Source organism: Diaporthe amygdali, assembly GCF_026229845.1.
Source record: "Diaporthe amygdali strain CAA958 chromosome Unknown NODE_5_length_1802954_cov_64_987939, whole genome shotgun sequence".
Lineage (NCBI taxonomy): Eukaryota > Fungi > Ascomycota > Sordariomycetes > Diaporthales > Diaporthaceae > Diaporthe > Diaporthe amygdali.
This window is the reverse complement of record NW_026517025.1, coordinates 1,399,896-1,425,392: the sequence shown is the minus strand read 5'-3', so window position 1 is coordinate 1,425,392 and position 25,497 is coordinate 1,399,896. Positions and strand designations below refer to the sequence as shown.

The 25,497-nt window shown below is 52.9% G+C and overlaps 9 protein-coding genes across 9 annotated transcripts; 5 read left to right on the top strand and 4 right to left on the bottom strand.

Moving 5' to 3' along the window:
- Positions 1-544: 544 nt before the first annotated feature.
- Positions 545-1,355, top strand: J7T55_015596 (uncharacterized protein; the record flags this gene model as incomplete). Its single annotated transcript, XM_053139844.1, has 3 exons — positions 545-592; positions 662-1,060; positions 1,188-1,355. The coding sequence occupies 3 exons, from the start codon at positions 545-547 to the stop codon at positions 1,353-1,355; spliced, it is 615 nt and encodes a 204-aa protein (XP_052997318.1).
- Positions 1,356-2,768: 1,413 nt separating this feature from the next.
- On the bottom strand, positions 2,769-3,983 carry J7T55_015595 (cytochrome P450 monooxygenase; the record flags this gene model as incomplete). Its single annotated transcript, XM_053139843.1, has 1 exon — positions 2,769-3,983. The coding sequence occupies one exon, from the start codon at positions 3,981-3,983 to the stop codon at positions 2,769-2,771; it is 1,215 nt and encodes a 404-aa protein (XP_052997317.1).
- Positions 3,984-5,182: 1,199 nt separating this feature from the next.
- J7T55_015594 (uncharacterized protein) lies at positions 5,183-8,447 on the bottom strand (the record flags this gene model as incomplete). Its single annotated transcript, XM_053139842.1, has 9 exons — positions 5,183-5,492; positions 5,618-5,677; positions 5,739-5,984; positions 6,152-6,368; positions 6,537-6,665; positions 6,774-6,833; positions 7,263-7,670; positions 7,874-7,987; positions 8,309-8,447. The coding sequence occupies 9 exons, from the start codon at positions 8,445-8,447 to the stop codon at positions 5,183-5,185; spliced, it is 1,683 nt and encodes a 560-aa protein (XP_052997316.1).
- Positions 8,448-9,494: 1,047 nt separating this feature from the next.
- Positions 9,495-12,423, top strand: J7T55_015593 (glycoside hydrolase family 2 protein; the record flags this gene model as incomplete). The annotated part of the gene is made up of 5 exons (XM_053139841.1): positions 9,495-11,332; positions 11,400-11,553; positions 11,682-11,970; positions 12,063-12,186; positions 12,249-12,423. The coding sequence occupies 5 exons, from the start codon at positions 9,495-9,497 to the stop codon at positions 12,421-12,423; spliced, it is 2,580 nt and encodes an 859-aa protein (XP_052997315.1).
- Positions 12,424-13,204: 781 nt separating this feature from the next.
- J7T55_015592 (uncharacterized protein) lies at positions 13,205-14,590 on the top strand (the record flags this gene model as incomplete). Its single annotated transcript, XM_053139840.1, has 1 exon — positions 13,205-14,590. One exon carries the CDS (start codon positions 13,205-13,207, stop codon positions 14,588-14,590), a length of 1,386 nt encoding a protein of 461 aa, XP_052997314.1.
- A 1,590-nt stretch (positions 14,591-16,180) lies between these two features.
- J7T55_015591 (phosphoglycerate mutase family protein) lies at positions 16,181-17,859 on the bottom strand (the record flags this gene model as incomplete). The annotated part of the gene is made up of 2 exons (XM_053139839.1): positions 16,181-17,738; positions 17,804-17,859. 2 exons carry the CDS (start codon positions 17,857-17,859, stop codon positions 16,181-16,183), a joined length of 1,614 nt encoding a protein of 537 aa, XP_052997313.1.
- Positions 17,860-18,834: 975 nt separating this feature from the next.
- On the bottom strand, positions 18,835-21,507 carry J7T55_015590 (dead deah box helicase; the record flags this gene model as incomplete). Its single annotated transcript, XM_053139838.1, has 1 exon — positions 18,835-21,507. One exon carries the CDS (start codon positions 21,505-21,507, stop codon positions 18,835-18,837), a length of 2,673 nt encoding a protein of 890 aa, XP_052997312.1.
- Positions 21,508-22,144: 637 nt separating this feature from the next.
- J7T55_015589 (glycosyltransferase family 4 protein) lies at positions 22,145-23,674 on the top strand (the record flags this gene model as incomplete). The annotated part of the gene is made up of 2 exons (XM_053139837.1): positions 22,145-22,626; positions 22,684-23,674. The coding sequence occupies 2 exons, from the start codon at positions 22,145-22,147 to the stop codon at positions 23,672-23,674; spliced, it is 1,473 nt and encodes a 490-aa protein (XP_052997311.1).
- Positions 23,675-24,527: 853 nt separating this feature from the next.
- On the top strand, positions 24,528-25,067 carry J7T55_015588 (uncharacterized protein; the record flags this gene model as incomplete). Its single annotated transcript, XM_053139835.1, has 1 exon — positions 24,528-25,067. One exon carries the CDS (start codon positions 24,528-24,530, stop codon positions 25,065-25,067), a length of 540 nt encoding a protein of 179 aa, XP_052997310.1.
- Positions 25,068-25,497: the final 430 nt, after the last annotated feature.

Here is a 25,497-nt window from a genome sequence, read left to right as displayed (position 1 = left end):
TTCTGGCTTTCCCGAAGCAACTGTTAAACAGTTGGCAAACAAGTATGATCACACTAGCCGGGATTGGGCGTGCCAGTATCCCCGATATGGTGGGCCAGGTGCAACTCGCAGCAGGCGTACGGGTATGAGTTTGCTGGGGTCGGCAAACACACGTTCTGTGCATCGTAGAGAAGCCTATGGAACTCGGCATCCAGGCGAGGAAGATGCTTCCGGGCACTGGCAACGCGGCGGTCCTCGCTGTTTACCCACCTCTGTTCCTCGATGCATCACTATTCTACTGTTTCACTGCTACTACAAAACTTGACAAATCGGCCAGCTTGTGTCAATTTTTGTGTCTGATACGCATTCTGCTGCTTCTTCTCGGTGAGCAGACGAGTGGCATGACAACTATCTTCGGGTCAGGCGTCTGTTGAAAAATTGGTCAGATCCGTATCAGAATTTTCTTTGGTCTACAGATCTTTCCTCCTTCTCAACCGCCGGTTCCTTTGCCTCTATTCATACTCAGCCTCCAGGTACAAGTTCGCGTCCGTCGAGCTTCGGCAAGATGCTCAAGTTCCTCGTTGCGTTTTTGTGGGCTTTCACTCTTGGCGAGGTAGGCATATCCAACCCAGCCGAACCTGTCGCTCTCTAGGAGCCGATTCAGATAATTCGCACGTTCCAGATTGTACATATCGAGCCGCCACTACCAGGGTATAGCGTTGAGGTTCTGCAATGGGAGGTGCTGGTCAGCCTCGACGGCCAGACGGCGACCCTAAACGGTACAGTCCAGCAGATCTATCAACAACTTCTAAAGATCAATCCCGAGTATGCAGCCGAGATCGGGATGATCAAGAAGGGATTCACCTCTTCACTTACTGATACCCGAAGATCGCTTGGGGTCTCAGAGGTGCAGGACACCTGGACAGTCTGCGGGCATTTCGATCCCGCCAGAGCAAGCGCAATATGGGAAGGTATCGACTACCTCTATACTATCGACGGCAAGCCTGGGTCGAAGCCAGGACCTCGAATGTGCGGCCAGGTGAGCTGCTCTTATGACAGCGCGATCTGGTGGTGCAATGATGTGAGTTGCAGCTCGTCCTCATTCGCCACAGTAGATGGCTTGAATTTAATCCCGCAAAGCGGTAACCCAGAATTTGCCTCGCACATGTTCACTTTGGCCGGACTGCTTATACTGTGACTTCCAACAGAATAACACTACGAAAATTCTCCCCTCCTACAGTGACATTGCTTACTCCGCCAAGTACATTGCAGGAAATTGCACTTACTGGTCGGAGGAACATTTGGAAGAGCAAGTCTCCGGCCAGCAGTTTCATTCTGATAACTGGAACACAATTGTTAGAAGCGCAGTCTGCTAGATCTGGATGCAGAAATCTTGCAAGGTGATCTTTTCTTAATTTTGTAGAGCGATGAGATAGGATAGGGGGTTGATAGCAGGTAGACTGAATACCGTTAGTTTGCTAATAAACCTGTATTCGTGAATCGACGCCCGCAGTAGACCTTTTGCGTGTTGCTACTGAAAATCGGGTAGTTCATGAATAATTGAGAGGAACTTTGAAATCGCCGGCTCCTCGACTAGCATTAAGCTAGTATCTAAGACTGCGTTACGCCTTCATAAAAGAACATATTAGGGACTAATTAGTCCAGTTGGTCTAATGGTATGGCGCCTTGGGTGGTTCGCAGCAACACAAAGGAGACGGAGGTTCAATCCCTTCACTGGGCAATCATTTTTCCTTTTTGTTTTGGTAAAATTATGACCAAGCTGGTTTCAGTGTGTCTCTAGGCTTTCACCAGCCCGCGAGTAACTTTTGTAGAAACAGAAAACAAAGAGAAAGGGTAAAGAAAAAAAGGGCAAGTCGCGATATGAAAAGGCTTGAGCTGGGCGCGTAACAAGTCTTAAATCTAATATGTATTGAAGTTGAATTTATGTTATGAAACATATTGCATACTTCTTAAACTAAGATAATCTTTGAAATCTTGCTTCCTAATAAGACACATGCTGGCTAGATGAGGTTGGGCGATGAAAGAAGCGCAATCATAGATCTCATGAAGAGGCAGAGTTGAGCATTTCTTGCCTCACTTGCCCATGGATGTCACTAAAGCTGCTATGTATTGTGCCTTTAGGTCTTGGTATGCCTGCAAAGACGGAAAAGAAGCTGAAAAGACCGGTTTTGTTTTATCCCATTGCTCGGCCACTTAGGCCCAGGTGTCATGGGATTGCACCTACCCTTAGGCACTCCACCGTCACCAGCTCAGCGCACAAGGACACAGAGCAGATATAAATGCAGTCAGCACAGTGTTCAGCGCTTGAGAAATTACTCTGTCAGCGATCATACTTTGTTGGAGAGCCGCGCTCTGCCCATCTGCCTGTCGCATGAAGGGGCTTAACATTTACGAAGAATCGGGCTTTCGGCACGTTAAACTGCTCGGTCTCCTTTATTACATTCCATTTCATTGGAAGATTAGAATTAAAAGATTTGTGCGCTCAGAACTTCCGAATGCAAGAAGTCCCGATGGTGAAGGACTGGCCAGTTTGCGTGACAATCTGTGGCGGCTGGGGACTTGAAATTGGAGGCCTCTCTATTTTGAAAATTACGGACACAGGTGAAGACTGCAACCTGTCTTTTTTGCAGGGACGCTTTCCATTATGATACCAAATTTGTGGCATGCCTTACTCCCCATTGCTCCTCAGAGAACACAAGCTCCGTTCTATGCGACTGATCACAGTTCTGAAAACAGACGAGAGTTTCTAAGACATGTGCTACTTTGACTCACCTGACAGCCCTTGTGAGCTTCACCCATAGAGGATGAAACATCGGCCCTGCCACAGCCCTGACGTGCTTGAAGTCGCCCTCCTTGTTCCAAGACCAGTTCGGTCCACCATTGTCAATTGGTTCGATATCCAGGTCAAAGTGCCAGATGATTTGCGCAATTGCCAATCTTACCTCAATGCCTGCCAGATTCTTTCCAATGCAGTCCCTGGGCCCATATGAGAACGGCCTCGAAAGGCCGAGATTGTCCATAGTTTTTGGATCGGTGTTGAGCCAACGCTCTGGGCGGAACACAAATGGATCCTTGAAGTTGTCAGGCGAATGCATAGCTGCATATTCTGCCACTGCGACCACAGTGCCTCCAGGTAGCTCGTTTCCATCGATCGGCATTCCGCCCGGTGGAACAACTCGGAGGCGCTGGACCGTGCCAAAAATTGGCATACGCAAAGTCTCGCGGATGACGGCGTCGAGATATGGCATATCTTTGAGAGCTGTCCACCGAATATCCTCAGCCTTGGTGAAACTTCCTCGGATGAGATCACGAAGCTTGAAATATTCTTCTCGATGTGTGCCCATGCAATATGCCCACAAAAGCAGCGTAAGGCCCACAGTTTCGCCCCCTGCTATGATGAAGCCGGCAAGGTTCAGCTGGATCTCAGCCTCGGACAGCAAATGCCGATTCTCGTTGTTCTTGAGGATGTGGTACACAAAGTCCTTGTGGTCTTCCTTTACTCCCAGAGCAAGCCTGTCATTGATGGCTTTGAAGGTCCTCCCATACGTCTGGGTGCGACTCGCGTAGATCCCTTTGTCAGCCAGCAGCCAGACGATCCACGGCTGCAGCACTGAGTGTAGGCCGACGAGCCTGCTCGCTGCTTGTTCGTATGTGCCCATGGTGACAATCTCTCGCAGAGATCTGGCCCATGAGAAGTTTTCCACACCGCCAGACCTAAGGCATCCAAACGGTTTGCCGAAAGTCAACGAGCCAATCGAGTCGAAAGCGAAGAAGTTGCCCCAGGCACCCATGTCGACTACAGCAGTACCACTCTCAGCCCGGTCACATGCGTTGGAGAACGCACGGATAAGCTCGTCCACGTGGGACTGAACAATGACTTCTTGTTGAATGAGGGCTGAAGTGGTGAAAACGGCTGCAAGTCCCCGGCGGAGGCGAGCGTGGTCATCTTTGGGTGCATTGATGAGTCCATATGGTCGCTTCATCTTGGTGGAGAGAGAGAAACGGGAGTCCTTCTCGGTCGTTTGCATCCCTTTCTGATGTAATTTCAGTTAACTAGAACCAATACACTCTCAGTCACGACTTAATGTACCTTGGTTCCATACCCAAAGATATCCTCCATTGCTTGAGACGTCGTGAAGCTTAACTCGTTTGGGGCAACTCGGACAACGGGACCTGTGACATTGTAATTGAGTACTTTTGGTTGTGACAACGAAGAAGGAGACAACGCAGACTAAATTTTACTTACCATATTTCTCGTGCAGCTTTTTATAGTATACGCATTGCCTCCCCCCACACAACGACAAGACCACCGGAAGCTCTGTTACTGCGTGATACCAAGGGCCTGGGTACTTTGAGAGGGGATGGAAGTAAAGTCGTTTTATAAAAAGGCCAGATAATGCCAAGATGCATATATGCAGTGCCAACTGCAAGGCCAGTCCGTTAATCCAGTTCAAAAATTTAGCCCAAGGACGGAATGATTTTTAGGCCAACATACCATCAAAGGCGAAACCATCGCCTCTAGACGAGAGTGGAACGTTTCGTTACTGAATGCCTCCATTTTGTAGGACTGTATTTCTCCCTTTGCGGAAAAAGGCCGACAGTATCTAAGTAGAACAGATTGATATTACCTTGATCGAGCGAATGAAAGACCATAGAAGGTTTTTATATCTCTGCCACAGTCGAACTTCATGCTCAGAGGTTCTGGTCTCTAAGGAGCCGAGGCTGTCATTTCATAGGCTATCTTAAGCTCGAGGCCCCAGTCTTTAAGCGAGTGCGATTGCGATTAATGCAGCGACTCCCTAGCATTGCGATGATTAATAATAGGTCATGCTCTAGGATTTGTGTATACTCACAAGTAAAAACACGCAGACTTCTATTACCCCGACGGGGTACCGGAGAATGGAGAACTATGGCGTACAGTACGTGTAAATGTCGTACCGTTGAAGCACAGAACAAAGCTTCGGGATTGCATTGCGGGGCTCACCGTGCTGACTTCCCTGCACCCCAATGCCAAGGCCTCATGCTGCTTAGTAGGTTTGGTACCACCAGAACTCGGATCCGGGCATCATTGGCTGAGTATCAGGGCGTCATTGGTCCAAATGATGCCGAGGGAAGATTCAATGTCCAATAAGTTTGGATGAGGTGGCGTCATGCTGTCTAGTCTGAGTCGCTCGATTTGAATTCAACCGACTTCATTAAACTGTGCGTGGTGAAACTGAATGCCCCAGTGTTTGTAAACATCGGCATCGTCATCCCTTTTGGGTCTTTGCTTCCACGGCGCTGTGCCCCTGACCCCGAAAAGTCCGGGACGAGCCACCAAGCCTATGTCAAGAGGACCCTGCATAGGTTGAGACCGCGGAGCCTGGTTCGTAGCTGGTATTATGAGTTCGTCGATGTGATTCAAGGATACAAGAAAATTATGCAAAACGGGGTCTACGAGAAGACACATGCGCTCTGCCTTAGGGAGTGCAGATGGTCTTCTTGTCGACATCCTGGGTCAACGCGATATATCATGATGATATAAAGAACTTAACCCGGAGCAAACAGAGTCCTTAATGTAGGTTAGAGAGCTCATGAGAAGAGGAATGGGTTACAGGAGCGGCTTCCTTGTACTCACGGTGTCTCGATAGACAAGAGGCAAGACTTGTTAATCACGCTGGAAATGGCAAGCTCCAGCCTTCGTCGACCCGGGCGTTACTGCTAAAGACCTTGGAAGGGTTGATTCGTACTAGACGTACAGATCTATCGCCTTGACGTGCATTCGCATTTCTGCAACGACTGGAGAATGAGGCCTCGACTTCCAACACCATGAGAAAACGCATTTGCTATACATGAATAGTATAAGTCTCCACTTGGCCCATTTGCCGAACCCCCAGTACATTGTTGGGACGTCAATTCCTTCCGTTGCTACGGTGAAGACCACGAAACGAATATGGCGGAGCTCTTGCGCGTTACAAGAGTCACTGCCGACTATCTCAGCACCACTAGCCTAAGGCGCCGGTCTTCAGCAGGTTATTGTTGATCTGTACTTCAGACTATATAGAATGTGTGTTCCCCCGACGTCTCATCGTAGCTCCAGGCAGGCAAGTCTCGCTCGTTACCGAGCGGTTCGTAAATGCCAGCGTGTTTACCATTAAAATGTGACACATACCCAACACGCTCAAAGCGACCCATGCTCACATCGACCGACTTCAAGAAGAGCCCTCTTGCCTGGACGTAGCTTTTGGAAGCATTTGACCGCTGGTCCGAAGAAAGGCAGACACATTCAATGACTGTATAGTAATATGTGGTAGAGTCTGCTTGCGCGTCCTTTTCGGCAGCACGGTCGTACGACACCGTGAATGCTGTGCCATTTCTGAAGCACAGGTCTATGGCAGAATCTCCGACACCCAATGATGGGCAACCCCAATATTTAGACCTCTTAGCCGGAATCAGCTGGGACGGGGCGCGTTGGCAAGACCTTAATATCCCACGCATCCGAACCTCTACCTCTGGTGATGTGAGGGGGCCAAATACGTGGTTTTCAAAAATTTGACCTTCAAAATTCGTCTGCATCGTCTTGGTGGCAGCTGAATACTGGGTTTCCCTCCGGTGCTCGATGAAAGATGCCGTCGCAGTGATTCGATCTCCTCTATCACTTGGCATGACGACCTTGCCATCAGCAGCTGCCCAAGAAAACGTCGGCGCGTGATATTGTGTCGGAGAGCAGCAACTATGCTTCGTGCCATAAGCTTCCCATAGTAATACTTGAGGCATTTGCTTGGCCCACAGACCTGCGACGTACTGGTCCTCGACGACATGAGCCAGCCGTCTGGCGATTCCAGCAATGGCGACTAATTTATCTGACTGTCTTGTCAACTCGCACCCGCTATACCGCTCCACAAGACTTGACCAATCGACGGCTCCCCTTGTCTTATGGAGTTTAAGTCGTTCCAGGCTTATGCGTGTTCTGCCATAGCCTCCCAGGCAGTGTAAAATAGAATCCGCATGTGGCGAGGTAACGGAATACAATGGCGCTGTCTCCCACGCTAGCTTTTGTCCGCATTCCCACGACACCTGCTTAGGTGAAAAATGTAGCACACGTGGTGCAAGCAGCCGTTCCTGTAGAACCCATCCGCGGCGATTCAAAGGCGACTCCATCACATTTTCAAACCAGAAGTCGCGAAGCACAATATGACTAGGACAACCGTCTGGTGGCGTTTCCAGCACATGGAGATCGTCTAAGTTTCCGTCATTAGTCTTAGGAATTTTCCACTGCGTACGTAGACTGCACGGGGGTTCGAAGGCGGGTGTCCTTTTGAAGAACAGGCCGTTAGACTCATCACCCCAGTCAGCCGAGATGTTGCAAAACGAATTTGAGTATACTTCGGCCATCATTCTAGATTCCTGTCGCCAATCCGCGCCATTGTCGCCAGACTGAATGATGCACAGCGAGTCGATCCAGACATATGGGATATTCATCCGCCAAGCAACGACAAGAGCTTCTTGAAAGGTCTTGCGCAGAAGTCTAATTGGCAGACCGTCTTCGAAGTCTGAGAGCTTGTCTCTTGTGAGTTTGACGAAGTCGCGGTCCCCCCACCGGTGGCTCAGAGTGATGTACCCTCGGCCAGGCGAGAATAAACCTGAGTCCGAACGAATTACTCTGAACTTTTCGCTCGAGATCCGCTCCACTAAACGGGTTGGATACCAGTCTGTAGTGACTTGAGCTAAGCATCGGTGCTGCTCGGAGCACTCGTGAACCCATCTATCGATGGTCGACCAAGTCTCAGTTGATCCCGTGTTGGAAGGAAGAGTCATTGGAAGACCCATAGCAGTAAAATCTATTCTTCATCAGTCTATTTCTGTCAGATTGTCGGGTAAAACATTAACAAACCTTGGTGGGTGATTATCAAGGGTGCGCTTCGCGGCTGAGTTGTGTGGTTTGCCACTTTTTCCCACATAGCCTTCAAGGATTTGTCGTAGATGTTGGTTTTCAGGGGAAAGTATCCTGTGTATAAGGGGTTCAGCTGAACCAAAACCTGTAAATAAGGCCCGCGAGTAGATACGATCTGCATCCCGGTAAATGAAACCCACGATACGCTCTTGTCCCACTTTGTCATTCGACCCCCAATGTGATCCAAAAATTCAGTCTTCGAATTTGATATGCCAGCATCTGTGATTTGGGCCTCTTCCATGTTTATATTATCTTGCAATCTTCCCTCAACTAATAGCCTAAGGCTATCTTGAGTGTCTACGGATAGTCCCGAAAACAGCCATGAGCAAATATAACACCTCACACCGCTGGCTTCAATGAAGGTTTCCAGGCTACTGTGATGAGGATGGAATTCGTCGAAGTTGAGTTTGTCTCTCGTCAAAACCGACTGGCACGCCTGGCAAAGAAGGGAAGGTTGACTAGTGGACTGCTTGGTGCTCGACGCAGGCGAGGGTTCATCAGCCACTCCATCCATCTTGCGCAATACCTCTGCTGGAGGAGAATGGTCTTTTGGGATAGATTCCGTGAAAAATATCCGGTTTTAGGCGGATGGAAGCTCGTGACCGAGGGTAGCTTCAGCCGTCTTGCCTTTGGATTGCTCAGGAAGAAGTCGATTTTACACCCTGTACACCAGCTGACAAGACCTTGCATCGAGGCAAAGATACGGTACAAGAATAGAGCACCAATCAGAACGCGAAGATTGAACCAGGGTGTTGAACACGTGTATCTGGGACGGGAGTTTGTGCCAAAATCGTGAAGCCACATGAATTCACAAATCCCTCCTTCTTAACGATATGAGGGTACTGAAAACTGTTGCATCCTATACCCCTCTCAGGAAGAGACACCATAATACAACTGCTTCTGTTCCAGAATGCGGAAAAAAATGGAACAAACTAGTCTGTGGAAGCAAAGCACGTGTACCTCATCGCTCATTTCGTGGCGAAGCCTCATACGTCGCAGCGGCCGTGAGAAAATCGAGCAGACCGCACGTGAAAATCAAGTGTGCGCAGTACGAAGGCTAGAAGTGAAAAGCCATCATGTAGTACAACGGAATAAGGCAGTGGGTTGACCTTGAATTGCAGTGCTTGACAGTTGAGCGAGTATGTGAATCTCTGACCGAGCATCATGTGTGGTCGGGTGCCTCAATGTTCTGGCAGGAACAGCCTCTAGGACTGTTAGCCTCCAGTCGCAGCATTCCAGGATATTCTTATGCACGACTCATCACTTGCAGGAACGAAAGGAGGTCGCTGTATTCTGCTGTGGACGGTCGGGACGGTTCACTCTCACCTTGGACCCTTTTTATGACGTAACCCGTGCCCCACGCAGATACGACGCAGTCGGTCGGTCATTTTGAGGGGACAGCAACGGCATTTCACGGTCTTGATCATTTCCATCCTCGGGATTCATCCCAAGGTTCATAGACGCTGGCGGAACATCACTAGGAAATATCACCGATACGCAGACTCCGGAAGTCTCTTAGTGTTGCCGGCAACCCCTCCAGGCTCGACCATCACTGTTCATTATGGCCTCTCCATCTTACCCCCGCCCGGACTTCCAGCGTCCCAATCTGAACTGGACATCCCTTAATGGCGCTTGGGACTTCTATTTCGACGACGAGGACGCCGGGCTGGGTGAGAACTGGCAGCTCACATCCCCGCCCTCCTCTCTGAAGCGCACCATCCAGGTTCCCTACGCCTTCCAGACGCCCGCGTCCGGCATCAACGAGCGCGCAGCACACGAGGTGCTCTGGTACTCCCGTACTATCAAGGATATCCGCTCGGATGAGTCCAAGAAGAACGGCGACCGCCTGCTGATCCGCTTTGGCGCCGTCGACTACGACAGCCAGGTCTGGGTGAACGGCGCCTTCGTGGGCGGCCACAGGGGAGGCCATGTTCCATTCGATCTGGACATCTCCAGCACCGTCCCCGCAGGCGGCGAGGCGACGTTGACGCTACGCGTGCGGGACTCCCCCTATGATTTGACGCAGCCCCGCGGGAAGCAATACTGGGGGCCCGAGCCCGAGAGCATCTTCTATACGCCCAGCAGCGGAATCTGGCAGAATGTTTGGCTGGAGGCCGTACCCGCCACGCGCATCGCCAACAGCAGTGAGGGCACTGTGCTGCGGTCTAACGACATCAAGAGCGGTGTCTTGCATGCCAGGGTCGCGATTACAGGCCGAAAGGTCCAGGCGCCGACCTCGGTCGAGATCACCGCTTCGTTCCTGGGGCTTGAGGTGGGCAAGGTGAAGGGTGATCTCCCGAAGGACAGGGAGTACGCCGACCTGGACCTGTCCCTGCGTCTGCCAGAGGCCGAGTTCAACAGGGTCGCTGGCACGCTGGCCGAGGACCAGAGCGTTTGGCGGGACGGACTGGCGCTGTGGTCGCCCGAGCACCCGCTGCTCTATGACCTGACCCTCAAGCTGTACGACGCGTCCGGCAGGGCCGTGGACGAGGTGCAGACCACGACGGGCATGCGCAACATTGACTGGCAGCGCGGAGACAGCACTTTCCGGCTCAATGACAAGCCCATCTTCCAGTCCCTCTGCCTGGACCAGGGCTACTGGCCCGATACTTTCATGACACCGCCGTCGGCGGACGCCTTGAAGGAGGACATTGAACTGTCCAAGAAGATGGGCTTCAACGGGTGCCGCAAGCACCAGAAAGTGGAGGACCCTGTCTTCTTCTACTGGGCGGACCGGCTGGGCTATCTCGTTTGGGGGGAGATGGCCAACGCGTACGAATTCAGCGACGAGTATGTGTCGCGATTCAACCAGGAGTGGACGGAGTCCGTGAAACGCGACATAAATCACCCGTCCATCATCGCCTGGACTCCGGTCAACGAGAGCTGGGCCTACCCCAAGTTGACGGCCAACTCGCAGGAAGGAATTGACCAGCGCAATCACATTCGACAGTTATATTACCTGACCAAGACGCTCGACCCTACGCGGCCCATCAACGACAACTGTGGCTGGGAGCACGTCGTCACCGACTTGAGCACTTTCCACGAGTACGCCGACGGCCCAGAGGTGGAGAAGATTTGCTCCACGTTGCCGAGCATCCTGCACCGGCTGACAGGCGAGCCGGTGGGCCGCCCGATGTTTGTCCCTGCTGTTTACGGTCCTAATGCGGCGGTGTTGGACCCAGCGACGCAGCACAAGTCTGGTGCACCAGTGCTGAATACCGAATTTGGCGGTGTCAACATTGCACCCGCGGATAAAAAGGGCACTGGCAAGAAATTCAGCACTGAGGACTGGGGGTACACTACGGCGAGTGACCCTGAGGATCTGCTGAAAAGAATCGAGAAGCTGGCGATTGGTGTAGTCCATGCAGGGCACTGCAGTGGCTTTGTGTACACTCAGCTGTGAGTCTCCAACTGCCCAAAAATCCTATCGACCGGAAATTTTTACTGACATGGCTTGTTTGTACAGAACGGATATCGAACAAGAGGTCAACGGGGTGTACTCTTATGACCGCCAGGCCAAGATCGACCCCTCGAGGATGAAGGCCATTTTCGACAAGGCGGCAAAGATATATCTTGACGGGGTTCAGAACGAGAAAAAGTGGGAGGTCTCTGCAACTGATGTAGGACTACCAATCTCATCGTAAATTTGATATCAACGTAGAATTATAGAGAATAGAACCTGAGGTCGTGAGGCAAAGACGGTATCGATCCAAGAAGCTCAGGGGCTGATCCCTGCCAGTGCATGTAGACTTGTGCCTCGTTTGCAAACGGTGCGCCCTTCGGCCGTGACCTCATCCGCCCAAACTCCAACTTCACCACATCGAAGCAAACGGAGCAGGAGCAGTTTTGGCATCCACGACTTAGTCATTTGCCCCTTAACCAGACGCTGGTAAGCCCTCAGGGCAACAAACGACGGAGAGAAATGCCTCGCTCAGACGAAGCAGCAGCATTCTTCCATGCCGTCTACACGGCGGTGCAGGAGATCCCGCACGGCAAGGTCACGAGCTACGGACACATCGCGAAACTGGTCGGCACGCGTGCGTCCACCCCAGACATATCGAATACAGTCATTCTCGATTCATAGAAATCGTTTGCATCCTGGGCATCCAGCTGACAAGAGACCCAACAGCCCAACGCCCCCGCCAGGTCGGCGTCTGCCTCAAGCACCTCTCCCAGGACACAGGCGCGCGGTTTAACCACACCAACGTGCCGTGGCAAAGAGTGATCAATTCGAAGGGGATGATATCACCCAGGTGAGCCTTCCAAATCTATTTCACATTCTCTCTGGGGGCCAGATACTGACTACGGGTGACAGGTCACAGCCCTCAAGCACACAGAATCAAGCTACTGCTCTGCGGGCCGAGGGTGTGACAGTATCAACGGGGGCGTTGGGAGAGCTTACTGTGGACTTTGCGGAGTTTGGATGGTTCCCCAATGTACTGCCTTCAGAAGAAGAAGAAGCTGATGGTGGCTTCGATGAGGATGAGTAGGACAAAGAGGTGCCGTAGGGATACTCAAGATATCTAGGAGACGTCGTTCTCCGACCTTGTATTTGATCGGTTATCAAACGGCAGCGTTTGGCGGCGACCAAATTTATGTGAACGCTCCGTTTGCAGCACGTCCCAGGCTTTCTAAATCTGAGGCGCTCTCTACATTCTGCCAAATCATCACGGAGCTGTGCTTCACCCGTTGGAGAACGTAATGAAGACTCGATTGTACCTGTACTGAAGCAATTGGTGATTCAGCCCTTGCCGTCTAAGTGCCGAAATATTTACGTCCGAACGGCAACATTTGAATGGTCGAGTCCCAAGAAAACTGTCGAAGATTATTCTAGCTTCTTGAGTAAAACATATTCAGCAGCACAAACGAATGGATTGAAGCTCATAGCTACACTCCCGTTTGGCAGTCTGGTCAAGTGTTCTCAGCTGTAAGACACGTTTCCTGAGAGCAGGCCAGAAAGCAGCCAGGCGAGTCACTCGTTTTCATCTGTTCTTCCCCCTATGCAATTCATCCAGTGAATTAACTGCAATGAAGTGAATTGCTTCAGCACGCCCAAAGACGCTTGAGTCCACTTCTGTCCCCTCCATTATAAAAGAGCAGCCCCCAGCCCCAGAACTCTCCCCTCCTCTTTTCCCCCCTTCCACCCACACCCTCACTTCACCCTTCCTTGGTCTATCAAGGCAGACAGACAATACTTCAAGCAACTCAACACAGAGAAGCTTCCCCAACAACAGTCTTCCTTGATAAATCACCCACTCCTTTCTACTCACCATGAGATCCGTCAAGAACCTCCTCGCCGTCGCGGCCCTTGCGACCACCGTCCTGGACGGTGTCGTCGGTGCCCCGGCCGGCCAGACTGCAACCATTTCCCGTTTCCCGTCTGAGGGCCAATCGATTGCTCCTCCCAAGTCTTCCACCCTTCCTCGTCGCCCCACTGATGAACCTGGACATCCTTGGCAAGGCACCTACACGATCCCAGTCATCGTTGACCCAACCCACACCTTCGACATCCCTCACCCTCCTCCGTCTGCAGCAAACCCCGTCGAGCGCAAGGATGAGGGAATGCCAATCACCACGGTCACGGTTTATCCTCCTGCTGCCACCAAGGACATCAATGTCATGCCGATTATCAAGGTCACTGAACCCTCCACCGCCACCGACCCCATCATCATCACGGAGCGTGGCGGCGTCATCAATGAGCGACAGCTGCTGCCGATCGTCAACCCAGCCTCGGCCATCGGCGCACGCCAGATACTTCCCATCGGTGGCATGAGCTCGGCCATTGGAGCCCGCCAGATGTCAGCGGATCGGCCTCCCGTTGATACTTCTTTTGCCCTGTCGGACGATGGCCCTACTTTCACCGTCATCCGCTCGTCCACCTCCTCGGCCACAGCAAACGAAACGAGCCACGACGCGCCCCCTCAAGTCACTTCACCCGCGCCCAGCACCGTGACCGTCACCGACTTCACGACCACCACGCAAGACCTGATTCCCACAGAGACCAGCCTGTCTGAGGTCTTCCCGCCCACGGATAGCACCACAACCATCACCGTCACCCCCTTCCTCTCCTACACCCTGCCGGACCCCACCACCGAGACCAGCACCCACACCGTCACCACCTTCGACTCAACCAGGCACATTAGTCTGCCAGTGGAGCCCACGTCGACCAACGCAGGTTTCCTTCCTCCGGTGCCCACCAACGAGACCCGCAGCGAGCTATCCACGGTCTCCTCCACAGCAGATTGCATGGAGACGAGCACCCAAGTCAACACCACGTCATCATCGCACAGCTACGACGCAAGGTCACCCTCGTCCGCCAGCGTCACGACCCTCACCACCTTCCACAAGAGCTGCGACCATGTCACCTGCAGCAAGGTGATGGTGACCATGACGTTGCACGTGGAGCCGACGCCCACTCTCACCCGCGAGCCCGGCCCGCCCCACCTCACGCCGCCGGCGGACCCCTGCCCTTGGAAGGCCGGGCCTCATATCCCGGAGGCCAGCTGTCCCAGCAGCACGGGCACGGGCACGGACACCGAGGAGCCGACCGCCTCGATGCCGCGTTCCATCCACACTCCGCCTCGCGCGACGAGGGGCGGCCTCACTGAACTCCCCGTCACGACCTTTGAGACGTCTGTCGTGCCCACTGCGGCCTAGGTTGATGAAGAGTGGCCTGTCTTTCTTGGAGGAGCGAATGATGGAGGAGAGCAATGATCTTGTGAGAGCCCAGTTTGGGCCTCGACCCAGTAATCAGGGGTGGGTCGAGATTCTTTGGACGCTCTGAATAGATAGACAGCCTATGCGGCGAACACCTCACGGAAAGGTATAGGCGTAAAGGGACAGTCTTTTCTTATTTCATTAATAGCCGCTTTCCTTGATTTGAGTTAATTCCCTTGATTTGTATGCGGTAGGACCAGCAATGTAGTGGTCACCTTATGCTTTTGTATCCCGACAGGACCCTGATCAGCGCAAAGAGGATGATCAGTGGGAGGGAAGTCAATCTTGTAGGGCAGCTGCATGAGTAGCCTCACTTGAGGACGTGCTGCAACAGAAACCTTGGCAACATTAGATAGACGATGCTGAGACTGATGGAGTTTGTGACGATTTTGCTCCATGGCACGACACTCCGCCTTTCGCCTACTGACCAGCCAGTCAGATTGACCGCAAGGACTGCAAGTCTATACGTCTCCAGAGGGCACAGTGAAATTGTGAGCGTCTCCCAACACTTTGTTGATGTAGACAGACCGCAGGGTCCAAAAGAGACCTACCTGTCACCTTTGGTGACGCCGTGGTGTTGCTACGTATAGCAGTGGACTACCACTGGCTTTCCGAGCGAACAGCAGCTGGGTCGGTGATGAGAGGAGATCTACCGGCAGGCTTTGCTGGTCACTTTCACATGCAGACGGACGGGTAGGAGCCGAGAAGCTGACGGGAACTGACATGATGCAGACGCTGTTCTTGAATATTTCATTCGCTATGGAGCTATGCTTATAACCATGGATGATAGGGCTGAGCAGCACCAGACAATTTCTACAATCCGCTGGAGTAAAGAATACCCTCCTCGCGGATGTGAGGAGCTTCGGACTGGGGCGAAGCCATAATGGCAGCATTTCTCGTCAGCCATCCCTTCAGCCCCACCGAGTTCCTCATTCTCACGGCGAAGGCCCCGAGACATGGCAAAAGATGCAAGTGAAATAGTACCAAGGCCAAGAGCTTTGCAATTGCAGACGCTGTGAAGCACATTTATACTAATTGAACCTCTGAAACAATAAAACGCGTCTGGACCTTCATCTCCCTACCTATGTAGCAGCCTCAAGAATGAAGGGGGAGGGGCTTCTCGTGACGATTGGTGGCTCAGAGCGTATACGACGCCATAATGTACTCATTGTGCTTGGTTCGAGGGAAGGTAGTAGTATGGGAGGTAGCGCAGGGACTAGGTTGATTACTGGATTCTTGTTAGCTCAGAGCTCGAAGACAAGTGAGAGTGGCAAGAACATGGGTTGGGGTGTTGCGGATCAGATAGCGGTTGAACAAGTTGAATCAACATTGGGATTTCAGAACAGGTCTGTGAACTTAGATTTTCTCATCATAGCAACGAGAAAGACATGAGGGGAGGTATGGAGTGAGAATCAACGTACCATTTTAGCTGGAGACGCCCAGGCGCTGAGATGAAAGCTCAGGCCTGGGCGGAGACCACATACATTGGTCTCGAGGCAAAGTATCTTGGCGATGGGACGAACCAATAGCTCAATCCTCGAAGTCCAACGCAAACCTGACCTTCTTGTGGACCTTGGCCTTCTTGACTGGGCGTTTGACCTTGTTGGGTCGAAAAGCTTTGCCTGGCTCCTTGGCCTTCACAGGTTCGACAGCTTTAGAAACGACCGAGATTTCGGTCGGGGCGCGAGTGATCTTGACAGGTTGCGGGGCCTTCACTGGACGAGTGGCCTCGGTTGGCTGAAGCACCTTCACGGGTTGAAGGGCCTCGGCTGGAGGAGTAGATTTGATTTCCTCCGCGGGTTTAGGCGACTCAGGTGCCTTGACTGGGCGTGTGATCTGAGTTTGCCGAGAAGACGCGGCTGGCTTCGGTGATCGAGCCGGGCGAGGACCCTGAACAGTCTGAGCGGCCGGAGAAGGCCGGACGGGCTGGTTTGGTTGAGTTGCCTTGGGAGGCTGAGATGGCAGGGTTGGTTGGGCTGGCTGAGGTGCCTTCCCTGGTTGAGCTTGAACCTGAGCTTGAGATTGAGCTTGGGCTTGGGCTGGAGGTTGAAGTTGAGGCTGACCCCGAGCCTGAGGTTGAGGACGAGGTCCCTTGACTGTCTGGGGAGCTTCAACGGGCGGAGCGGGGTCATCTGCAGGAGCAGGCTCAGCTGGCGTATTATCCTTGACCGGTGTAGGTGCCTTCACTGGTGATGGGGCCTTGACTGGCGGTGACGCCTTGGCTGGCCGAGTGAAGAATGAGTCCATAGTCTTCTGCTTCTGGTCGAAGGCCGCGCTGCCTATACCACCACGTGTCTTTTTGAGGCCTTGGAGATGCTCGGTCGAGTTGACCGTAGTGACGGTCATCAAGATCTCGAGGGTGGGAGCTTCAGCTGGGCGGGTGTCCACTGCAGCTACAGCGTTCTCTTTGGAGGCCTGACGAGGCACGACTGCACCCAGCATGGGGCGGCCGTTCACGGTGGTGATGGCAGGCCTCGGTTCAGCGCCAGCCGAAGATGCACTTATCCTCAAACGCAGATCTGCTTCAAGGTAACCAGTGTTGGACCAAGAAGCCAGCCATTCCATCTTCCCAGGAGTGTCGCTTGGTCTTGTGAGCTTGGTCAGCTCTTCTGGGCCGAAACGTGCTAGCAAGCACCTCAAGAGGACGTTGAGGATGATGCCATGCGCGACGATGGCAACGGAGTGGTTGACATCGCTGTGGAAACCTTTGAGGATGGTAGGGATGAGATGTGTGTCGATGAAGCGCTCTACTCTCGCCTTCATCGACTCCTTGCTCTCAGGCTCAATCCAGCCAGCTGCCTTCGCCGAGGGCTCTGCCCCACGCGAGCCAAACCGTCTTCCTTCCTCGGAGCCAAAATCCTTTTCCCTCAACTCAGGCAATTGTACGACTTTGACAGACTCGCCAGAAGGATCGAGGCCCGACTGTGTCTCGGCGACAGCTTCCGCAGTCCTCAGGGCACGTTGTAGGTTCGAGACAAAGATGTGCTGCACGAAACCGACGACCGAGGACCGAGCGGCCAGATGTGCACCGAGACGGCGGGCCTGGAGGACGCCATGGTTCGTCAGAGCGGAGTCGCGAGAGCCTGCGCTGGAGGGTGGCTGTTAGCAATCTCAAAAGAAGACGCGTAAAGGATTGATCTAGGCGGAGCATACTAGAGGCCAGCAACGTTGTCGACGGATTCGCCGTGGCGGATGAGAAAGAGACGCATTTTCAGCGTCGATGATGAAGGAACATGTTCAACGCAGGCAAGTGGCGCTACATGGTGGGCAGTGTCAAGCCAGAGGATATAGCTGACCTGCGGTGGCGAAATCTGCTGCAGCTGCGTGCAGTAAATGAGGTGTGTTTTGGAGTTGGTGTTGGAGCTATGTTGATCAGAGGATTTTTGTAGCGAATCGATGGATTTTTATCTGCGTTCAGGCGGGGTCCCACCTGCTAGGCCGCGCTAAGGTGTGACGGCAGAAATCGTCACCGCCTGACATTCATAGAGTCACCTGTGAGCCTCACTTGACCAATTTGACGACGTCTAAACAATATAGGCACTTGTTCTTTGCGTTTCACCGCTGACATCTTGTAAGTTGTGACTATTATATCCGAGCATTGAGCTACATGATCAATCAGAGACATTATTCACAATCTTTCCTCAAAGCTCCTCCGTTGTCCCCATCATGTCTGTCACCAAATTGATGGTCGAGTTGCTTCACGATCATAGCCATCCATATCATCAAATCATCTCTTTATGGTTCACTCGGTTGAATCAGGCCCTATCTTGATAAGTGTAAGCTGTGAACCGTTGACATCGATAATAAGAACTCTTCCGGCCAAGCTCTGCCAGATTCCATTATTTCGTATGGATTAACATACTTTCTGTTAGGAAATGATGGCATTATTGCTTTTCAACGTCAATTTCAGGTCCCGGTAAACGAAATATCATATCTGCACATTTTGTAACTCTTCCTGAAGTCTTTGATGTGGTAAACCCTTCTATTCCACAGGGATTAATCTGCATATGATCCTATGATGGAGCTTTTCTTCCATGAAGGTCGCCCAAGCTCAACTGTAGCCGCTGCTTGCATAACGCGGCAAGGGATGACATGATATGGCCTCGCTCAAGGCCAAAACTACGCAGGCCACCTCTTGCCGTCTAATGATAAGAGAAAACAAGCAAAATTGAGTAACAACTCGCCTAGGCTTTAACCACCTTCTTCTTAGACGACCTGCGCAGCTCGCTCAACCTCTCCAACGCCGCATTAAACTCCTCCAGCCGGGCTTCATCCCATCTATCGCTAATCCTAACCTCTCCGACCCCCTTACTCCTGCGAATTTCTCCCTGTGCAGTTCCAGCTTTGCTCTCGCCCTTGCCAGCGATGGCCGTCCAGAACCAGCCGGCCTCGGTCTTGCTGAAGAACGTCCACGCATGACCCTGCCTGCCCGCGCGGGCCGTCCGTCCCACGCGATGCACGTAGGATTGCACCGACTTGGGCATGTCGTAGCTGATAACGTGGTCCAGGTTGGTCAGGTCGATACCGCGCTCGATGAGGCTGGACGCGACGAGGATGCGGAGCTTGCGGGCCGCGAAGGCGCGGAGGGTCTTGCTGCGCTCTGAGGTGCGTGTCGTTGAGGTCAGAGTGCCGATGAGTGGAGATAAATGGGGGGAGAGAAGGGAGAGTAGGCGCGCGAGACGAATTGCAGATTCGTTGGAGTTGGCGAATATCAGCACGGTAGTGTTAAAGGGCTTGGGAGGAGCCCTCGAAGATGCGACACGCCCCTTGGAAGGAGAGGCAGTGGACTCGGCTTCTGAATCCTCAGAGTCGCTATCCGATTCATCGCTGCTGGTGGAGTCAGAGTCTGATTCCGAGTTTGAGGCATCCGACTCCGTTTCGGCGGGAGACGTAGATTCTCCCTCAGCTTCCTGCATCTCAAGATCATCGGCTTCACTAGGTTTCACAGGAAGAATATGCTCGCTATTGAGCAGATCAACCAGATACAGCGGCTTCAGATCGAGATTCCGGGTCTTGACGGCAGTTTCTTCGAGTTGCGGAGGCAAGACGTGCTCCGCTTCACTACGAGCAGCAGCGTCGCTCAGAGCAACAAGTTTTGGCCGAGACAGCTTCAACCCGTTGAGCAGCGTCAAGTCCCTGGTCATCGTCGCACTGAGTACCACCTTGCGAACGCCGCTCTTGTTCGAGTCAGGGAATTCTCTGGCCCCGGGCTTGTCTATCGTGCTGAGTAGGGGCATCACGGTGGGAATCCAATCCTGAAACGTTTGCGCGAGAAGCTTGTCGGCTTCATCGACGACGAGCCAGCGTACGTAGTCGAGTGTGAAGCCTGGTGTGCGCTTAATGTGGTCGACCAAACGGCCGGGTGTACATATAAGGATGTCGACTTTCGAGACGTAGTCGATGACATGATAAGGAAGAGGCTCATGAGCCGGTCCGCTCGGGTTGGTCAGATCCTCGAGCCAAGAGTTGTCGTCGAACTTCCTGTCCAAATACTTCTGGTAACCCTCAGGATCATACCGTTCTTCCTCCTCAACCAGGTCGGCCTGCTCCTGCTCGAACTGCTTGTTGCCCATGGAGATGCCGACTCTGACAGGTTTCTTTCCCCGGCCGGCAAAGACGCCAGAGCAAGCATTGCAGACCTCCTCTGCTTGCATGACCAGCTCACGGGTCGGCACAACGATCAAGCCTCGTAGTCGGGTAATGCTGCTACTTTGGCTAATATCCCGCACCATTGGGAGAGCGTAGGCCAAGGTCTTGCCGGAACCTGTCGCAGCTGATACAACCACGTCCCCTTGACGATCGGCTGACGGAAGAAGGAGTGGTATGACTGCCGTCTGAACCGCGAATGCTTCCTTGAAACCTTTTGATTCGAGCCTTGTGGCAGCGTCTTCGGCGATTCCCAGGTCGGTGAAAGGCGATGTGGCAGTGGATGCTACTTGTATTGGGTTCGCTATCCAGTGTGGCAATGTCTCGTAGGTCGGCTTGAGTGTGTCTTGCTTCACGGGTTTTGGCTGGGGCAGTGGCTCGAGACCATGCGCCTCAACCGCTTCCACATCGTCATCCTCTGAGAGATCCTCAGTCTTGGGCTTCTCAGCGACCTTCCTCAGCTCCCTGGAGGCCCTTTCCAGGACAGCCTTGTGTCCTGCAGCGACCTCATCTTCATTCCTCTTTTTCTTCTTCTTTTTACTCTCTGCAGCCTGATTGTTGTCATCTACAGTTTGGGTTGGAAGAGTTTCGTCGTCGGCCTCGGCCCTGTTCGTCTTCTTCTTCTTCTCTTTGGATTTGGTATCTTTTTGCTCCACATCGACAGGCAAGTCGTCATGACCGTCCTGAGTGGGAACAGCATTGTCGTCGAAGCCAAATGAGAACGGTTGCTCATCGCGTTGCTTCTTTTTCTTCTTCTTGTCAGGCTTTTGCTCGGCCTCCTCGCTTCCATCTTCGACCTTTGTGTCATTGTGCTTCTTCTTGTTCTTCTTTTCCCTCTTTTCTTTCTTTGGCCTCTTCTCCTCCTCTGGCTCGGAGACCGGCTCAGGGACGGGCTCAGGACTGTCGATCTTCCGCTTCTTAGATGGCGAGGGTTCGTCGTCGTCGTCGTAGTTGAACACAATCTTGGGTGGCAGGGCTTCTGGAGGCGGGATGGCTGCAGCATTCAGGTGTGTCCTTGACGTTGGGATAGATCTTTCGACGGTCGGGGCGGTTGTTGTGGTCGCACTCGACTGTTTCCGTGGTGGAGGAACATATCTGGAGTACGGGATCGCTGCAGAGACGGCAGGTGAGGCTGCCTCTGGCGCAGGGGAGGTTGGGACTTCTGGCTTGGGCTTGGACGCCTTGGGCGGTGGAATGTAACGTGCATACATCTTGTGAGACTATGCTTCAACACAAAAGTGCCAATGGAGGCGACAGGAAGCCTTGTAAGAAGTATCGTGACATGCGCAACTCAAATCGAGTTGTCCCATCCTGGAAATTATTTTTGGCGGAGCTCAATTCTGCCCTCTTATCGCGGCTTATCGGACAGCCCAGCGATCAACACCCAGAACCCTGGTTCGCAGATGTTAGTGACAATACCTCGACTTATAGGGCGAAGAGTGGTCCATCTCCAGGTTTTCCTTTGCGCTGATTTCCAGTGAACTATCTCATAGACGTCTATTTGCTTACTTTGCACGATACACGAGATGTAACCAAGCAGAAAAGCAAGCTCTGCCTCAGAACGCCAGTCAATAAGAAGCCGTGGCTCTTGCTGGTCAAGTATTGCACTAACAATTGAATCCCTGCCACCTGCCCTCTAGCCGTACAGGGGAAGCTGTCACAACGGTCGAGTTCATCTCATTTCCCAGCAAATCATCACCACCACCTGTCTACATTCAGACGCGCCAATGCTCGTTCCTCTGAGCATTGGCTTACCGTGAGAATGCAATGGCTGGCTTGATATGACCCATATCCCTAAGAGCATCGCCGTCGAGTGAGTGAAGTGCCCGGTGGGCCAGCGCCGTCAAGATGTCGAAGCCAACATACAACATCGCCATGGTCAGCGACTTCTTCTTCCCACAGCCAGGTGGAGTCGAAAGCCACATCTACCAGCTGTCCCAGAGGCTCATCGACAGGGGCCACAAGGTTGTGATCATAACCCACGCATACGATGATCGAAAAGGTGTCCGCTACCTCACCAACGGGCTCAAGGTCTACTACGTGCCCTTCTTCGTCATCTACCGCTCCGCAAGCTTTCCCACCGTCTTCTCCTTCTTTCCCATCTTCCGGAATATCATCATCCGGGAGCAGATCAACATCGTCCACGGCCATGCCTCTCTCAGCAACCTCTGCTGGGAGGCAACGCTGCACGCTCGGACCATGGGCATCAGGACAATCTTCACAGACCACTCGTTATTTGGCTTCGCCGACGCCGCCAGCATCCTCACCAACAAGTTGCTCAAATTCACCCTGAGTGATGTCGACCATGTCATCTGTGTCAGCAACACCAGGTGCGCCCAGATCCTCGTTCTCAAGGTGATTTGTGGCTAAGCTGACAATCCACACAGCAAAGAGAACACCGTGCTTCGTGCCTCACTCGACCCTCTGATGGTGTCCGTGATTCCTAACGCGGTCGTGGCTGACAACTTTAGACCGCTGGATCATTCAGTCGAGGGTTCGGTGAACGCCTCCGCCAACAGCACTTATGGCAACGACTACCCTGTCCCGGCCCATCGTCTTGGTCCCCACGACACTGTCACCATCGTTGTTATCTCCCGCCTCTTCTACAACAAGGGCATAGATCTTCTTGTAGCGGCCATCCCACGTATCCTGGATCATCAGCCGAACACACGTTTCATCATCGCTGGCTCTGGCCCAAAGGCCATCGATCTCGAGCAGATGATTGAGCAGAACGTCCTCCAGGATCGTGTCGAAATGCTAGGCAGCGTGCGGCACGAGGAAGTCCGCGATGTCATGGTTCGCGGGCATATCTACCTGCACCCGTCGTTGACTGAAGCTTTCGGGACAGTCATCGTCGAGGCCGCGAGTTGTGGGCTGTATGTGGTTTGTACACAGGTCGGCGGCATCCCAGAGGTATTGCCTGGCTACATGACCCAGTTCGCCAAGCCGGAAGAGGACGACATCGTAGCTGCCACCGTCAAAGCCATCGCCGACATCCGGGCAAACAAGATTCGCACGGAGAGGTTCCATGGCGAAATTAAGAAGATGTACTCCTGGACCGACATTGCTAAGCGCACCGAGAGGGTATACAACGGGATTTCAGGGGACATCAGTGAGGCGGACTTCTACAACGCAGCCAGCGTGGGCGCCACGAGAGGCGGCATCCAGCGAGACTTTGCTCTCATCGACCGCCTAAAGAGGTACTACGGGTGTGGCATATGGGCAGGCAAATTATTCTGCCTATGCGTGATCATCGACTACCTCTTCTTTCTTTTTCTCGAGTGGGTGGCACCAAGGGGTGATATCGATATTGCGGCTGAGTGGCCGAGAAAGCAGCTTGTCGAAGAACCCAAAGAAAAGAGCAAAAGGGGCAGATGACAGGCCGCGGGGAACAGCAGCGATTCAACGCCATACCACCAGAATGTCATGTACTAAAAAAGGCAGCGGCCAAGTTCTGCCATCGGTTGTGGGTTTTCAAAAGCAGTCGGGCGACACCGATGCACCAAGGCTCACTTGCCAAGTTCTCGAGCTCCGTATGAGCGTGGCGGAGTCGTCCCCGTCGCGGTCATATTTCGTTGCTGGCCCAGGCTCCAGACGCGTGAGGAGCCAGGGTCTCCAAGGAGGGACCCAATGAACCACCGGGCCTCAGCCGACGCTCAAGCTCCTGGCTGGAACACGACTCTGCTGCGCAAAGAGACAAGAGTCTGACAACTCTCCAGCCGCAAAGCCTTCAGGTCCAATCGCTGAAGTCACACGGCTTTCACAGGCGTAATGAAGACCAGTTCCGAGCTGCCGAGACGTGGCATTGTTGGTGCAGCAACTGGCCGCCAGCAGCCTGCATTGACAGCTGTGGTGAGCTCTTCCAGTGGGTGGAGCTCCCCCAACGTCATCGCTAAAATTGAATACGAGGGTTGCGGCCCAGGATGAGTTGGTGTCCGGGCCAACCAACGCACTGTAAGCAGGGGTGTTGATATATATCAAACGGACTGTAGACTTAAGGATGACCACCCTTAAAATCCAAATACTCGAAGGAAACCCCCATACAATTCAGAAGATCAGATTTCTTGAACGACTCCTCATCAGCCGTTATTGCATCAACAACTATTTGGTTGGCCTGCTTGCATTGTGAAGGAGCCTTCACACAGACCGCCTCTACCGTCAGAGCCCACATCACACCACTTTTACAAACACCAATTGAACAGCTCGGTACATACACAAGAGAGTCAACAAAATGACATCGACCGCAAGCAGCACAGTCACACCCACTACCACCGGCACGGCGGGCGCTACCAGCACGTGCGGCAGCGTCTCACTCTATGTGATCCCGGTGAACGACACTGCATGCGCGGTGACCTATGGCGGCAACCACACCGACGTCATGAGCAAATGCTGCAAGTCAGCCGATGTGGTCAGCTACAATGACAACTGCGGGCTCTACTGCCTGGCAGTCGACCAGACCGTCGACGATCTCACGGACTGCCTGTACGGCGACGGCATCGGGTGGGCGGACGCGTTCTGCAGGGGCACGGGCAACGACACGGCGACTGCGACGGATAATGGTGGCCCCTTGTCGACGGGCGCGAGTGTAGTTGCCAGTGCAGGCGGTGGCAGCGCCAGCAAGACCGGGGATAGCGCATCCAGCTCGTCAACTGGCGACTCGAGCTCGAGTGCTGCGAGGGGCGTTGCACCGGTGAAGGGCTTTGGTGCGGCGGGCTTGACTATAAGTGGGCTGCTGCTTTCGTCTGTGATGTTTGGTGTACTTCAGCTCTAAGGTGCATCCTTGAAACGAAAACACTCTTGGAAATTGGAAAGGTCAATTTGCAATGGGATAACGGTTTATTGGGTGCGTATGCAATGAGCGTTTGCTTTGGTCAGGGCGAGTTTGATGATCGATGGGACAGTGGAAATAATGGAACAAATGAAGGGATGGAAAATCTGAGAGTGACTCCATGGGAATAGCGACCACACATTCATGATGATGATGTGTAAAACTAGATATTTGAAATAATTACGATATGAATTTTGAGGAGAATCCATGGGGGAAAGCATTGCCTGCCACCTTCAATTTGACTGTTTGTTGTGTACAGGTGTGTAACGTTGGCTTGTGATGAGACTCATCCCTCAGACTTAGAAAGCTGACAGCAAGAAAGCGATTTATCCACGAGGAAATAGACAGAAACAAATTTAGCAATGTAGTCAAC